Consider the following 17998-nt stretch of genomic DNA (forward strand, 5'->3'; position numbering starts at 1 on the left):
GGTGTCCTGTTCCCCCGTTGAGTACGTTATATTTCATGGCAAAGGAGAATTAAGGTTATAGATGGGTTTAAGATTACTCATCAGCTGACAAAATAGACGTTTCCCTGTATTATCTCCGTGGCCTAATGTAATACAGTGGTCCCCTAAAGTGGAAGAGGGAGTCATAAGCCAGAGAAAGAGATTTGAGGATGGAAGCAAGGTCAGAGTGATAGGATGTGAGGAGGACTCAAATGGCTGTGCCTGGCTTTGAAGGCAGAGGAAGAGGGCGTGAGCCAAGGAAAGCATGCAGTCTTCAAAAGTTGGAAAATACAAAGAAATGGGTTTCTCCTAGAGCCTTCAGAAGGCAGTAAAGTACTGCTACGCCTTGAGTTTAGCCCAGTGAGGCATGTATGAGACTTCTTCCCCATAAAACTGTAAGACAGTACGTAATGCATTTGTGTTGTTTTAAGCACTGAGTTCCAAGTATGGCAGCAGTAGGAAACTAATACCATAGCATTCTTGACATTCTGAAATGAACGGGTGATCCAGTTATTGCTGGAATTTGGAACATGCATTTAGTCTTTACTGTAACTAGATACATTTGTCGCTAGTGAATCATTGCAAATTGGTATGTTAAATGAGGGGGCCCACTGAGTGTATCTTACTAAGAGTATGAATATGCCACTGTTGAGAGAAGGCTTTCTGAGGGGTTTGACGTGCCATTGGGTGACCTGTGATGACTCAGTACTCACATCACTACGATGAAAACTTTATTCTAACCATAAGCTTCCGTGTCATTTGATTGTCATCTGAAGTTCACTTGATCATAAACATAAACAAGAAACGAGGCCCCTGAAATTGCATGGCAGTACTTGATGATAGGGTCATTATCTAGGACCTGTGTTCTAGATGATCCAGAATATGTATATACAGGTTTTAAAAGATTGTCATAAGAATTAAAATGACATAGTGTGGAATGTGTATGGAGGCAGAAGTGGCAGTGGGGAGACCAGTTAGGAGGCCGTTGCTATGGCTCAGCTGAGAGATTAGTGATGGCTTTAACCAAAGGGCTAGTCTAGATTTGTGCTAATACAGTAGCCATTAGCCATATATGGCATAAATTTAAATTAAGTAAATAAAAAATTTAGTTCTCTGATCATATTAGCCACATTTCAAGTGCTTAATAGTCACGCATCACTAGTGGCTACATATTAGACAAAGAAGATATAAAAACCTTTCTGTCATTGCAGAAAGTTCTATTTGACAACACTAGTCTAACTGAAGATAAATCTGTCAATTTACTGTATATTTTGGAGGTAAAACTAGTGAATTATTCAGGAAAAGAAAGGGAATGAGAACCCTTTCCCCTCATTTTGTTTGCCTGAGCAACTTGGATTTGGAGTTTTGGCTTAAGCAACTAGGTGTTGATAATGACACCATTTTCTGAGATAGGAAGCATGGAGGAGAACCATGCTGGGGTATGTGTGAACATTAGTGATCTGTTTTGGCCATATTAAGTTGAGAATCCCATTAGATATTTAAATGGAGATGTCCAATATCATCTTTATCTCCCAGCACCTAGTACATAGTAGGTGTTCATTGATTACTTACTGCATGTGTAAGGAGGTGACATTTGAACAAGATCCTGATGGTTCTAGGACAGCAGAGCAAAAGAATGCAAGTGTAAGGAACATGGATTGGTGGGAACAAGTAGTCTGGTTTGTCAGATGCACAGAGTAGGTACAGCGAGATGGAGGGAAGTAAGGCCAGAAAATTAGCTTGCTGATCCATTAATCAGTTAAAGGCTTGGTGGTGTGTGCTTCCAGCCAAAAGTATATGGTATCATTTAGGCACTGAGAATACATCAGCAAACAAAAAGATAACAACAAAATCTCTGCTATTATGGAGCTTCTATTTGTGTGTGTGTGTGTGTGTGTGTGTGTGTGTGTGTGTAGTGGGTGGCAGTGAAGAGATAGACAGTAAATCCTATGTTAGTGAAATATGTTGCATCTTAGTGAAGAGGTGAGGGAATATGCAGGCAGATATCTGGAGGACAAAAATAACAGATGGCTGTAACAGCACATACAAAAGCTCTGAGGTGGAAATTGCTACAGGTCATAGATCAAGGGAGCAGAGTGATCTAGGGGAATTAGAGTAAGAGATGTGGTCAGAGACATGAAAGGGAGCCATATTGTGCGGGGGATACTAGACCACTGTCAGAGCTTCGGTTTTTAACTGTAAGAGGGAAGCCATTGGTAACCAGAGGTATCACATGGCCTGATGTATGTTAAAGCAGAAAAATCAGCTAGGAGTCAGTTGCAGTCATCTGGGTAAAGAGATGGTGACTTGGAGTAGAGCACGGCATGGAAGGTGTTGAGAAGTAAGCATATTTTATGTGTATTTTCAAGGTAGGGAACAGCATTTGCTGACAGATTAAACATAGGTTGTGAGAGGAGAGAAATAAAGGATGACTCCAAGGTTATCTGGCTTGGGCAAATAAAAATGTAGTTAGCATTAATTGAAATGGAAAAGACTGTAGGAGGAACAGGTTTGAAGTGGGCAGTTAGGGTATCAAGAATTTGATTTTGGTTTTTTTGAAATTGAAATGCTTACTAGGCATCCAAGTGGAGATGCAAGTAGTTTGTTTAATATATGAGTCTGAAGTTAAGGGGAGTGGTGTAAACTGAGATCAATTTGTGAGTCATCAACATATAGGTGGTATTTAAGATACTTAAAGCTCTAAGAGCAGATGAGATCACCAAGGATGTGAGTATAGATGAAAGAATTCCAGGGATTGATCTCCAGGGCACTGTGGTGTTAGGATGTCTGGGAGATGAGGAGAAACCAGCAAAGGAGAATGAAAATGAACAGTTAAAATGATTGGAGGAAAACCAAGAGAATTTGGTGTCTTGAAGCCAAGTGGAAAATGTATTTGAAGAAAGAAAGATTATTAACTGTTCTTACACTGCTAAATATTGAGTAAAATGAGACTGAGAATTGACCATTAGATTTGGCAAGGTGGAAGTTCTGGTGTCTTTGGAAAGAACCAGTTTATTGGAATGATGAGGGCAAAAACCTGTTATAAGGGCCTTCGGAGAGAAAATGAGGTGGAGAGGAGACAGTGACAATAGACAATTCAGGGATTTTACTAAGAGGAGAGAAATAGTGGTAACTAGAGAGGAATGTGGGTTCTTAACAAGGTATGTTTTTTTTAAGATAGGATATATTGTAGAATGTTTACATGCCAAAGGGAATGATTCAGTCAAGAGGGAGAGACTGACAGAGGAGAAAGAAGAGCTAATTGTAGAAACCAAGTCCTTTAGTAGGTAGAACAAAGGACTCCAGTACATAATTGGAGGAGTTAGTCTCAGGTCATACATGAACGTGGAGTGAGTGGCTGTGTGTGGTGGGGGAAAAGAGAACTAGAGCTGAGGAGGTCGGGCAGATCAGCGGGCATGTGTTGGACAGATCATCTCTATGGATATCTTGTGCAGACAGAATGGTGACAACATTGGCAGTGGGGGAAAAGACATTATGTCAGAATGAGAGGGAGCTGACAAGGAGATCTGTTGATGACAATAACAAGGAAAGGTTTTGGATAGTGTAATCTGATGGCCTGTGCTTCAGAGACAATGGGGTTTTTGAGGGAGGAGATTCTCAGTGAGGATTTCCTTTGGAGCATAGTTCGTTACTAGACTATGGAAATTGGCCAGCATTTAAAATTTCATTGTGAGTTAATAACATCTAGGTTGTGATCAGTAATGGCTGCTAGTATCTCAAAAAAGAGACAGACATCATATACTTTTGGCTGGAAGCACACACCACCAAGTCTTTAAAAAGAAAATAAAAATCAGACTGAAATCCGATCAAGTCTCTAGATCCAACAGTGTTTATTGAAGACATGTGATATACTTGGAGAAGTCAGCAGCTACATCTATTAGAATTTCTTCACTTCTTTTCTCTTACACCCAAAAGATACACAGAGCAGAAAAGTGACTGAGAATTCTGTTACTAAGCCAGATCAGCCCACAGTTGAGGTGACACAGTGGGTGCTCCTGCTCTGCACTGTTCATTTATTCGACCAGAATTTGGTGCTTGTTAGAATTGCTTTTATGGACCCTTTTTTTTTTAAGGGTTCTCAGGTAAATTTCTCTTTTCACAGCTCATCTGTAGCAGATTCAGCCTTATCCCTCGGGTATTAGTTGTTCTATATAAAGTGGGATACCTTGTCATTTTTTATCCCAAAGACTAATGATTGCAGTTATAATTACTTCTTCTGCAAATCTATAATCATTTTCAATACTGTAACTTTAATATTTTACTTTTTGCGAGTGTTTAATTTATACATGATGTGTCCTCTCTTAAAATTTATAGTATAGAATTATATCACCAACTCCCTGGCCACTTTACCCTCCTCTTTAATGAGGAATAGTAACCAGAGCCACCAGTTAGCACATGCCTGCTTTTTTGCGCATTCATAATAAAAGGTGTCACATCTGGGTGGGCTAATTACCAAAAGGTTTCCCTGCTTCTGACACATCCTGTGTCAAGGTGTACTGCCTAAAGGGTGGCATCTGGGCCGCTTCTCAGCTCCTGCCCATGCCTTCCACTGGGTGCCTTTAAGCCATTGCAAAACTACACAGCTATACTTAGTGGCTCTAAATAGCTACTCAGTGTAAATTAGATAATGCTCATGATCAACCAGATTATAAATGATCCTTTATAAACAGAGCAAACAAAGTAGAACAGTTGTTCATTTAAATGTGGTAAATGCAACCTTCAGTTAAAACATTAATGTTATATTTAACTTGTTTTTAAAGTTTTAAAAATTCTGATAAAATTGTGTGTGTATGTGGAAGCTGTAGTTCTGCAGGAAAATTTTTGTTTTGTCAAATAGAGCTGGTTCTTTATTGTTTTATGTGCTCAGCTTTGAGTGCCTAGAAACTATATATGTACTTTCATTCACGTAAACACAAAACACATGTATACATATATGCATCTATTTAATTTTTTATTCCAGAAATTTCATAATGAACACAGAAGTAAAGTGATAGTGCATCACGTGTCTGTCATTCAGCTTCCGCAGTTATCTGTGTTTTGTTTATCTGCTTCTTCCTCCTCGTCCCACCCCAAAGTATTTTGAAACAAATCACAGTAGTACGTTTTTAATCTGTAAGCTCCTCAGTATCCACTCTGGAGGATAAAAGCTCTATTTTAATAACACAGGCACAGTTCAGTATCACACCTAAGCAATTCAAATATTGTTAACCATCCAGTCAGTATTCAGTCTGTCTTGATTGTTTCATAAATTGTTTTTAAAGTTGGTTTTTGTTTGAAGTGGAATTAGAACAAGCCTATACAAAATAATGGGTCAGCATGTCTCTTGATACTTTTAACCTATATGGTCCCTTTATTCCTTGCATTTTATTTTTTGAAGAAAGGATCATTTCTCTACTTTGTGGTTTTGCTGATATATCCCTGTGATACTATTTTACCTTTCCAAGAATATTTTTCACTTATGTTTAAGTATATGATACCTCATCTCCATAGGTCATAGACAGATTTTTGCTTAAATGGAAAAATTAATGGTTGATTTAGTTGTTGAAGAATGAAGGATTTCATAGATTTTGTAAACTAGAAAGAGGATCTGAAGGAAAGTCTATAAACCCCATAAAGTAATTGAGTTCTATGAAGCTCCGTGTTTATAGCTCTGTGATTATTTTGATAACATTATATAATTTGTTGCCACCTTAAAATATCATGAAACACTGAGATGTCAAGTTATAGCAAGAATGGGTATACTAGGTTGATTTTGGTTTAAAGTAACATTTTTTATTAATTTTTTTATTTACAAAAAAGATACCAGGTAATCAGCACTCCAACAGATTTTTTTATGGTAATGGAATATGTGTCTGGTGGTGAATTATTTGACTACATCTGTAAACACGGACGGGTGAGTAATACACTATCTAGTACAATAAGCCCTTAAACTAAAAAAGAAGAAAGTAGTGGGAAATAGCAAACCACAAAGATGTCTTCGAAGTTGGGTTTGCTTCTTTAAAAATGTCTAACTAAACATATGGAGTATTAGACATACTTTCCTTCTTAAAAAGTGCACCTTGTGGAATACTGATTTTAGGAAATATTTTCCACTTGATTGCCAACATGAAAAGCCTGTGCTTTTCAAATGAAAAATCAGTTCTACAACTGATCATGTTCATCATGTTGAAGCTTCATTACTTCCTTTTCTTAACACTTTCACATTAAGTTCTGTTTTACATTATGTTTTACTTGTTGATTCCCTGAAATGCTGTGCATATTTAGGAATAACAATTGAAAATGAACTATTAACTGTCTAGCGGCAAAGAAAAAGCTGTTGATTGACATGTTGAGCTGGAGTGTGAGTTTCTGGCTTTTTTATTTGGTTTGTTGAGAATTCTAACACCATTCTAATTAGCTTACTCAAGTTACATTTAGGCTGATTATGAAACTAAAACGTGTGCTATGTAGCTGTCTCAAATATTCTTAGTGCAGTTTCTTTCATACGTCATAGGTTGAAGAGGTGGAAGCCAGGCGGCTCTTTCAGCAGATTCTGTCTGCCGTGGACTACTGCCACAGGCATATGGTCGTTCACCGAGACCTGAAACCAGAGAACGTGCTGTTGGATGCACAGATGAATGCCAAGATAGCTGATTTCGGTGTGTAACTCCAGGGCTGTTTAGCAGTGTCCTAGCTGCCTTTTCAAGTATGTCAGTCACAAGTGTTAAAGAACTCAGAACTGTCCATTTCAACAATGTAAATCCTATCCTGTGAAAAGGGGTTAGTTGCACAGTCTTCATACCAGCTTGCTCTGTTCATTTAAGCCACTTTTTAAAAATGCGGGTGCTTCTAGAGAAGTCAGAGGGCTTGTGTCAAGGTAAATCCATTCAGTCTGCATTGCCTCCTGAAGAAACAAAGCTTAACTGTTTTTTGTGGGGGCCACAAACTCCTTTGAAAATCTAATGAAAATATGGACACTTTTCTTGATAAATGCACTTAAATAGAGGTACATGAAAATTAGCTTGCAGTTTTGGAGCATTGTGGTCCTTCTGAATTGATTGAGGGGGAATGTTAATGGATTGCCCAGTGACATATAACAACTTCAGAAAGAAGAGGAGTTTTTGTCAGGGGTAAGAGAAAAGGGTAAAATGTAATTTTTATGCACCAGACGCTTTCTGGGATAAACATACCTGGACAGGGTGCCATAGTAGGGTGTTGGGAAAGGGATTAGGAAGTGGGAGATTTGTGAAGAGATGAAATAGTGCCAGAGTTTAGCGTTGCTTATTTAAAATTTTTGTCTGTGCCTTGTCTTTAAACTAAAATCCAGGAAATTAGTTTTCCTATTTCTCTTCCTCCTCTAAATCATAAAACTCATTTAGTACTAGAGTTCAACTAGATTTTTGGTTCAATAGCATGTTTTTCTATGTTGAACTAAAGCTTTCCAAATTAAAAATTTTTGGAACATGATCTTTATAAATTGGAGCCTATCTGATTACTACCTAGAGATTTTTTAAAAAGGCCTTTGAAAGCAGAGTATGAAAACGTAATAGTAGTCTCTATTTTCTTTTACCTGCAGAGGTGGGTAAATTATATTTTGATGCTTTTATGTTTGGAAAAGTTTATATAATTTAGAATAGCCTCATATTTGTCGAGTGAATCAACATTCTTACTTAGAAAAGGAATTTAATTTCAGTCGTATGTGTGATGTGCTTTAGATTTTTTGTCATGGTATAAGCACTGTGAAATGGTCTCTTTCTAGTGTAACAAATTCTTTCCACTGCTTTTTAAAATAATTAAATGTGAGGCATTACAGACTTGACGTCTTTCCTTTGTGCTTTATCTATATTTACTTTTGAACATACCTAGCACCAGGTAAGCATTTACTCCTATTTTCAGGATTATCTAATATGATGTCAGATGGTGAATTTCTGCGAACTAGTTGTGGATCTCCAAATTATGCAGCACCTGAAGTCATCTCGGGCAGGTAATAATGCATCAGTGAAGAGTAAGCATTTTGTAACGTTTTGTTCATTCTGATAATATTTAGCTGTAATATATTGTCTTTAAAGAGAAGACATAATAGAAACATTGTCCCTTTATTTTTCTATTGTTTGAGAGAATAGTTATATTAAACAATTTTTAAAACATTTAATTTAGATTCTGTTATGAATGTATTTGCGTTTTTCCGTTAAAAATTGAAACAAATCTTGATTTTTTTTTTTCATTTTAGAAATTGCAATGAAGAGAGAAAGCAATGGCTCTATTTAAGTTAGTGTCATCATTTACTTATTAGACAAATTCCTTTAATGATACTTTATATATTCTTTTATAAAGTATAGATTATTATTTTTATATTTTATCTTTTGAAGAATGAGGTTTTTGGGGACAATATTGTCATTTCATGAAATTAAACCGTACACGAGGAGACAATTATTCAACTAACTTAATGTTTATCCAGGTAAATGTATTCATGGCACATTTGTTACATGTTTATACAGGTTGCAGTGGTAAACTCAAGTCTTTTACAGTGACCAATGTCTGATTTTAAAAGTTAACAGAATTCTGTGAGGGAAAATATAGAAAAAGTATTAATGCAGTTATAGGAGTTTGCACTATACTGCAAAGGATGTTAATGATGGACAGCAATTTTTATTGAACGGGATTTGTAATTTTGTCATTGGAATTGTTGAAATTTACTTTGTTACCTCAGACTTAGGTTTGAGCTTGGTAATGTGCTATCAGAGGAATTTTAATACTATAGAGAAGTGAGAGAAAAAAGGAATAACATCCTAGGCATAGATTTTCTGGGTAAAAGTAGTCTTAGTTCCACAAGCTACCAAGTGATTAGAATGAAAGTAGTGTGTACCCAGGATAATGTGATACAGCATAAATGCTGTCGAAGAGATTGGCGTAGGACTAGGCAGGTACGTTACTATTTCACATACTCTCTAAAGTAGGTTTGTCAGGCATAAACATTCTATTGTATATGCATTTTCTTTTCTTGTGATAGCTTTATTGTAAAAAGATTTAGCCTATACACTATATAGTGTTGCTTTTTTTCAAGCTTATGGTCATCTACTTTGATGTTTCTATCAAAAATCAACCGTAGAAAGTTTTCTATTTTTTATAAAGTCAATTAGTGAATTCAGTTAAATTAGTTTGTGTCAAATAAATAAAAATACTATTTTCTCTTGGAAAATTTGAATAATTGATCAGACCAATTCTTTCTGGGAAACAGCCCTTGAATTTTGGGGAGTGGCCATGGACTTCATTAAAGACTTTGGAAAGCAATATAGATGGAGTCTGTACTGTGGACACAGGTACATACAAAAGCAGAGTAGATATATATGAGAAAAAGTGACACCTGCATTTCAGGTTTGTGTTGTCGTCATTCCCCCTAGATTGTACGCAGGCCCTGAAGTTGATATCTGGAGCTGTGGGGTTATTCTGTACGCGCTTCTCTGTGGCACCCTCCCATTTGATGATGAGCACGTACCTACGTTATTTAAGAAGATCCGAGGGGGTGTTTTTTATATCCCAGAATATCTCAACCGTTCCGTTGCCACTCTCCTGATGCATATGCTGCAGGTTGACCCTCTGAAACGAGCAACTATCAAAGACATAAGGTGAGTATTCTTTTTTGTTGCTATTAAGTGCATATTCCAGTATTAATAATACTACCACTAACTGAATGCCTGCTTTATGTTAGGCACTGTAACACTGTATTTTATACGAATTTTACTTTCCTCACTACATAAACCTCATGCTGTCACTCATCCTGTAAATATTTCAGATTGTTTCCCAAACTTTTCAGCTTAGGTAGCAAGCATATAGGGCCCTTGGTCATAAGGCTCTGCTTACTTCTGAAGCCTCATTTCCTGCGCTCACCACCACACCCCTCATACAGGCGCTTCAGCCACAATGGACTTTTCCTTGTTCCTCGAACATAACATACATTTTATGCCTTCATGTCTTTGTTTTATTATTCCCTTTACCTCTGATGCCTTTTCTGCCTTTTTGGATTTGTGCTCACGTATTACCTTCCTTGTGAAATCACTTCTGACTCCTGGTCAGTGTTAGTTGCTTCCACTTCTGTGGTTTCCGCAGTTGTTCATGCTTTTCTTCTTTCGTTGTCATTTTGTATCTGGCTGTTTTCAGTGTGTCTCTCTCCTCTCTTCAATTGCAGCTACATAAGGGTAGGGAGTATCTCATCATCTTTGTCTATGTTGTGCTAGAATACTGGCCTAGGAATACAGCATGCACCCAGAAAGTATTGAATAAGCTTCAAGTGGCAAAACAGGGTGAGATTTATGCATCGTACATATGGTCGATGAAATAAAGCATGAAAAATTTTGCTAAGACCTTGAATCCAAAATTAGCTGCTTGTGGGTTTGCTGTGAAGAATTTCTTGTTATGTGAGAAACTTTGGAAAGTGCAGTTGCTGGCGTTACTGTGAATATGACCTTTATATAGCACACAAGTCAGGGTGATTCATTGCCTTCTGCTTTTTACTTATCAGTCATGTTTCTTAGAGGGTTTTTTGTTCTTATCTAACATTTCATCAGGTATTTATTTGCAAACACATTCCTTTGACATTTTCCCAGAATACTTCGCCTTTTCTTCATAAGCCAGATGTGACTGTTGGGGTGTTGAAATGATGTGTTTGTGTGACTGCTGCAGAACTCTTGCAAACAAGGATTGATTCCTTTTGCATTCGTGTACTGTTTTCTTCCCCCAACCTCTTAATATTCCAGACCTCATACATAAAAATATAAAATTGTGAATTAGCACCAGATTTAGTTTTGCAAGTGAGTTTAGCAGGAAAAAAACTCTTTTGTGTTCCTGGTTCTTTAGAATAAATAGTTCACTTACTTGGCTTTTGCTTAAAAAATTTAATTTGCTAATATATATACTTGCACCTGTTTGTAGCAGCAGGTACATTTAGAATAGGGAAAGTACTGTTTCTGTTATTTTAAAACAGTTGTTTTATATTTACAGACTTTGGAAGAAAAATGTAAATAAAAATCTCCTAGGATGAGTTAATTTGCACATATGTAGATAGTGTAAAATGGTGGCATTCATCTCTGTACTTAAATTAACTTGAATCTATAATAGTTTTCCTCGTTTTAAAATTTATTTATATCCTGTTTTTTTCAAGTTTGGGAATTCTTTATTCAACAAAATATGGTTCAGCAGAGAGAGTTACTAATTATTGAACCATTATTATGTAACAGGCATTTTGCTAGACATGACATATTTCATTGCATTGATTCTTAATAGGTAGCTATTATTATTTTCATTTTACAAACAATGAAACTGAAGCTTACAAAGGTTATGTTTTGATTTAGGTATATATTTGTCCCTATTAAATTTTAAGTTCTTTTAAGCTAGGGACCAAGTATTAGTATGTGCTAGGCATTGTGCATTTGATATGAATTAAGTCTTAAGTAAATCTGTATTTGTTGAAAGTGCCCAGCTAATAAAGGGCAGAAGTAGGGCTCAGAAATTGCCTGTATTCAAACCTGTACTGCTTCCATTACTCTGAATTGCCATACCAGTTCTGTGACACCTGTCCTTTCTCTTATGTACCAGGATGTGTTATATTTCTGTTATGCTACCACATTCTGTCTTATAGTTACAGGCATACCTAGTTTTACTGCACTTTGCTTTATTACGCTGTGTAGATACTGCATTTTTGTTTTTAATTGAAGTATAGTCAGTTATAATGTGTCAGTTTCTGGTATATAGCATAATGTCCTAGTCATGCAGATATATATATATATATATAATATTTATTTTCATATTCTTTTTTCATTAAAGGTTATTACAAGATGTTGAATATAGTTCCTTGTGCTATACAGAAGAAATTTGTTATTTTTATCTTTTTTTATATATGATGGTTAACATTTGCAAATTTCAAACTCCCAAATTTATCCCTTCCTACCTGCTTTCCCCGGTAACCATAGATTGTTCACTATATCTGCAAAACATAGATTGTTTTGTAGATTTTTTTTTCTCTTATGAGAAATGGACTCCATGTCAAAGAAGTTCTATATGGGGTGCTGACAAAGTAGAGTCTGTTTATTAAATAGATGTCTGAATCCATGAGGGTGAAGGGTCTAGAATCACACTGCACCAAACAATGGTGAGTGTATGGAGGAAACAGGCCACAAGACAGGCATTTGGCAGTTGCTCATCAATCCCCCAACTTGCAAAACCCTTTTGTATTAGTCATTCAGTTTCCAGGAGTTCATCATGAAGTCGACAAGGATGGGTTCAAAACACAGACTGAACTATACCATTATCAGGACAGTCATTAATATCCTTTGTTTTTAGATTCCACATATGAGTGATAATCATTTGCTATTTTTCTTTCTCTTTCTGGCTTACTTCACTTAGAAGGACAATCTCCAGGTCCATCCATGTTGCTGCAAATGACATTATTTTATTTTTTTTATGGCTGAGTAATATTCCATTGTATAAATACACCACAATTTCTTTATCTAGTCATCTGTTGATGGACATTTAGGTTGCTTCCATGTCTTGACTATTGTATATAGTGCTGCTATGAACATTGGGGTACATGTATCTTTTCAAATTAGAGTTCCCTCTGGATATATACCCAGATGTGGGATTGCTGGATCATATGGTAAGTCTAATTTTAGTCTTTTGAGGAATCAATACTGTTTTCCATAATGGTTGCACCAAACTACACTCCCACTAGCACTGTTCCCTTTTCTCCACACCCTCTCCAGCATTTATCATTTGTGGACTTTTGAATGATGGCCATTCTGACTGGTGTGAGGTGATACCTTATTGTAGTTTTGATTTGCCTTTCTCTGTTAATTAGTGATATTGAGCAGCTTTTCATGTGCCTATTGGCCATTTGTATGTCTCCACTGGAGAATTGTTTGTTTAGGTCTTCTGCCCATGTTTGGATTGGGTTGTTTGGCTTTTTGTTATTAAGTTGTATGAGCTTTTTATATATTCTGGAAATTAAACCTTTGTCAGTCTCATCATTTGCAAATATTTTCTCCCATTCTGTAGGTTGTCTTTTTGTTTTCCTTGTGGTTTCCTTTGCTGTGCAAAAGCTTATAAGTTTAATTAGGTCCCATTTATTTATTTTTGCTTTTATTTCTATTACCTGGGTAGACTTCCCTAGGAGAACACTGCTAAGATTTATGTCAGAGAATGTTTTGCCTATATTTTCTTCTAGGAGCTTTATACTGTTTTGTTTTATATTTAAATCTTTAAAAATTAAAAAAAAATTTTAATAGACTTTATTCTTTTAGAGCAGTTTCAGGTTCACAACAGAACTGAGCAGAAAATACAGAATTCGCACATAGCCCTTCCCACCCATACTATATACTCCCCTACCTTCAACATCCCTTGTCAGTGTGGCATATTTGTTACAATCAGTGAACCAACATGGGCACATTATTATCAACCAGTCTATAGTTTACATTAGGGTTTACTCTTGATGTTGTACGTTCTGTGGGTTTTGACAAATGCATAATAACATGTAGCCACCACTACATAAAGAATAACTTCATTGCCCTAAAAATCTCTAGTGCACCATCTGTTCATCCCTCCCTCCCTCCCTCTTCCCAAACCCCTGGAAACCATGATCTTTTTATTGTTTCTGTAGCTGTGCCTTTTCCAGAATGTCATTTGGTTGGAATCGTAGTTTGTAACCTTTTCAGACTGGCTTCTTTCATTTAGTAATATGTCTTTTAAGTTTCCTCTGTGTCTTTCATGGCTTGATAAATTTTTTTTTTTTACTGCGCATGTATTTTTAAATTTACATATATGTACTGTTTATTGTTTCTAAGAATGTTTAGAGCTTAAGCTTTTTAAACTTACATAGTTATCAAAGGAATAAAGCCAAGCACAAAATAAGAATTAACTCAAAAAGATACCACCCTGCTATTAACAGGAACATTATTTATAATTGCCAAGATATGGAAGCATCCTAAGTGCACATCAATAGTTGAATAGATAATGGAGATGCATTACATATGTGTGTGTGTGTGTGTGTGTGTGTGTGTGTGTGTGTGTATGTATATGTATGTATGTAATGGAATACAGCTCACCCATAAAAAAGGATATTTTATCATTTGTAGCCCTTCATTCACTTGTTTGTTTGTTTAAATAATGTCTTGTTTTATATTTAAGTCTTTAAGCCATTTTGAGTCTAGTTTTGTGTATGGTATGAGGGAGTGTTCTAACTTCATTGATATACTTGCTGCTGTCCAGTTTTCCCAACACCACTTGCTGAAGAGACTGTCTTTTCTCCATTGTATGTTCTTGCCTCCCTTGTCGAAGATTGCATTTCTTTATAAATTGAAGGTATGTGGCAACCCAGTGTTGTCAGATGATGGTTAGTATTTTTTAGCAATGTTTTTAATTAAGGTATGTGCATTGTTTTTTTAGACATAATGCTATTGTACACTTAATAGAATACAGGATACTATAAACAGTATATGCACTCAGAAACCAAAAAATTGGTGACTTGCTTTATTGCAGTATTCACTTTATTGTAGTGATCTGAAACCAAACCCACAATATCTCCAAGGTGTGCCTGTATTTCTGTACAGATTTTATTTTTCTTTTAAGATGGTAAACTGTTGGAGATTAGAAAATGTATCGCAGTATTTATTCATTCTTTTAATCGTTTTTGCTCTTATTTCTTAACAATTGTTTATTTAACATCTAATCTGTGCAAGATCCTATACTAGTTGCTGGGAATATATTGGTAGGCAAGACAGATGTCTTCATGAAAATCACATCTTTAAGTACCATAAGCTTAGTATGACTATTAACGTTATTGTGGTTACAAAAGAAGGGTCTGAATTTCAACTGTCTAATTACAAATTCCGATTCTTCTGTTCACTGGTTATTGGCATATTGCTGTCCTTTTTGTGCTTTAGTTACATCATATGGAGTGGACTTGCTTGGAGGATAGCCTTAGGTTGAACCATATGAATTTATTATTCCTGTAGGTTTAAAAACAGTTGAATATTAGAAACTGTATGTGTTCATCCTAATATAATTAAATATTTCAGGACAATGTCCATCACACAATATTAGCTATCAATTTTACTTTAAAGTGACTATGTAAGGACCTTTTAGCTGCACTTGAAGTTTGTACACATTGTGACGTTTCTAAAATTTGATTAATAGTCATTATAACTCATTTAGTCTTAAGTCATGTATCAAAATTACGTGCTAGGTAGTAGTGACAGAAAGACATAATTTCTGGTGGTTGTGTAGTAACCCGTATGAAATGAAATGATTTTGTCTCAGGTGAACCTTCAGAAACATCCCAGTTACTGCTTACCTTGGTAGAGTTAATTCAGGAATTGACTCTTGAAAATCAAAAGCTAGAAGTATGACTGTTTAATTGGCAGTGTTCTTATTATTATAAAGAATTGCGGTTCTTTTTCTAAATTAATTAGAAATGAAAATTTAGATTATTTCTCTTTATTGTTTTTTAAACACTGATTTTACTGATATAATTCACATACCATAAATTTGCTCTTTTAAGTTGTATGATTCAGTGGTTTTTAGTATTTTCGCAAAGTTGTACAATTGTCACCACTGTCTAATTCCAGAATGTTGTTGTCGTCATCCCCAAAGGAAACTCTGTAGCCATCTCCCTGTCCTTGCAGCACCTGGCCACCACTGATCTACTCTCTGTGTTTTTGAGTTTGCTTATTCTGGACATTTCATTTAAGTGGGACCATACAGCATGGGGCCTTTTGAGTCTGGCTTCTTTCATGTAGCGTGATGTTTTTGAGTTCTCTCATGGTGTAGCATGTATCAGTACTTTATTACTTTTTTGGTTGAAAACTACTCCATCATTTAGATATACTGCATTTTATTTATCCACTCATCGCTCACTGGATATTTGAGTTGTTTCCACTTTTTGGCTTTTATGAATAATGTTGCCATGAACATTCATGTGTAAGTTTTTATATGGTCATATGTTTTTATTTCTCTTGGGTAAATGCCTATGGTTTGTAATTGTTGTTGCTTTTGTTTGCTTGTTTAGTGATTTTACTGAAGTAATTCCATGAAGTCTATATTCTTTGTCATGGGTGGCCACTGAAGTCTCTGCTTGCTTAGCTTAATGGTCAGGTAATTTATTAGACAAGAGTTTTCCTTAAATGCCTTGATTTAATAAGTCTCCCAGCCTTTGCTGAGGGACTCTGTGCATGTTGGGCTGTCTTCAGTGCTCTCATGAGAAGTTTGTACCCCTACATTAGTCTTCACTTCCTGCTAGCACAGAGCCTCAAAGTTAGCCAGTGATGAAAAATAAGGACCTTTCTTGGGTATGCACATAGCCCTACATTTGTGACTCCTAAGATTATATCAGAGTATTTTAAGGACTCTTGCGGAACTCTTATTCCCTAAATTTTCCTTCTAAGTTTTTTTTTGACCAGTTTCTTGTTTGCTCCAACTCTTACTGCTGCCTTAGGCAGCTGGGATGTTAGAGAGTTTCCATTGATTGCTTTTGACAATGCTGAGTGAAAGGCTGTTTGCAGTGAGGCAGCTTTGAGTCAGGTCAGATGAAGGCACTGCTTGAGAGTAGAGGTTTCCAGAGAGCTACCAGCTATGTCAAATAATGACAGTTCTGTGGGATAGGGCTTTTGGAGAACTCTGAACCTGTTCTGCTCCTCGTTCCCCACCCCCCAGTTGTTGCTAGGTGCTGGTTTTCTGAACTTCCATGATTGTGAGGCTGTTGGTTTTCAAAGTTACTGTAAAAATGTGGAAAGGGAGATGGATATAAGGTAACGTAAAATCTTGCTGTTCTTACTGAGATTCAGCCATTATTTTTAAACAAACACTTCTCAGATTGTTACAATCTTTTGGTTAATTTCCAGAGTTCTGAAAAAGTTGATTTTTGTCAGTTTTTGCTAGTAATTTTTGCTAATAGCAAAACAATTTTTGCTTTTATGAAGAGTGAATTTTTGGAGTTCATTCAAAAGTGCTCATCTTCCCTGTTTGTCACTGATATTTCAAAATGTTAGATATGTATTTATTTTATTTATTATTTATTTATTTTCTTTCTCTATTTTCTTCTATTATTTCTTTTGAAAAAATTAATATTTATGAGTCATTTTTATTGCTAAACATTTATTTAGGCACTTATTATTATGATATAGCAGTTAAACAAATTAATGAATTAATTTTTGACTTCACTGGCTATTCATCATTTATTCTGCATTTATTGAGCATTTACTCTGTACTGAGTACTGGAATGCAGCTGAATAAGGCATGGTCCCTTATTGTTTTCAAAGAGCTTCCAGTTTAGTGGGGAAGATTAAGAAAAAAATCTGTAACAACCCTAAGAAAGTATGAATGTTATAGTAGAATCATCTACTAGGAGCCATAGAAGTTTCATCTCTATATGTATCCTCGAGGACTGGCACACCATTTCTTGCTTGGACTCTTGAGCTAGCATCATCATCATCTTTATTATTTTTATCTTTTTGATTCAGTTTCTTTATCACAAGCAAAATATTTACAGAACACAAATTAGATCATGTCACCTGTCTCTTTAAAATCTTTCAGTTATTTTCATCACTCACAGATTCAAATTCCCAACCTTTTTTTTTTTTAACAGCCTACAATTCAGAAATATCTGATATCATTTGCCACTCTAACTCGTAATTCAGTATACTTTCATGATAGTGGCCTCAGTTCAGTTTCTTGAACACAGCAAAACTTTTTCTTGTCTCAAAGTCTTTACATATATTATTTCTTTTGCTGGGATTACATGTTCCCCAACTCTGCTTAGCTGACTTCTAACCATTCAGGTATCTGCTTAAATATTACTGAGAGTGTTTTTCCTAATCACCTTCCTCCTATTCTGAATTATATACTTTTATTTTACCCTGTGTTTTTCACTCATAGCCTTTATCACAGAATTTTTGTATTTGTATATTTGCAACTATATATTTATTTTTGAGAGTAT

At 35.7% G+C, this 17998-nt stretch overlaps 1 protein-coding gene across 3 annotated transcripts in view; it reads left to right on the forward strand.

Moving 5' to 3' along the window:
• Positions 1–17998, forward strand: part of PRKAA2 (protein kinase AMP-activated catalytic subunit alpha 2) — a 58203-nt gene that overhangs the window by 27763 nt on the left and 12442 nt on the right. For all 3 annotated transcript variants that reach the window (XM_032494387.1, XM_032494385.1, XM_032494384.1), the window contains exons 3-6: positions 5839–5932; positions 6533–6677; positions 7915–8002; positions 9420–9644. In XM_032494387.1, coding sequence (XP_032350278.1) covers positions 5839–5932; positions 6533–6677; positions 7915–8002; positions 9420–9644 — 552 coding nt within the window. The remainder of the gene's footprint in view (positions 1–5838; positions 5933–6532; positions 6678–7914; positions 8003–9419; positions 9645–17998) is intronic.

Source organism: Camelus ferus, chromosome 13 (assembly GCF_009834535.1).
Source record: "Camelus ferus isolate YT-003-E chromosome 13, BCGSAC_Cfer_1.0, whole genome shotgun sequence".
Lineage (NCBI taxonomy): Eukaryota > Metazoa > Chordata > Mammalia > Artiodactyla > Camelidae > Camelus > Camelus ferus.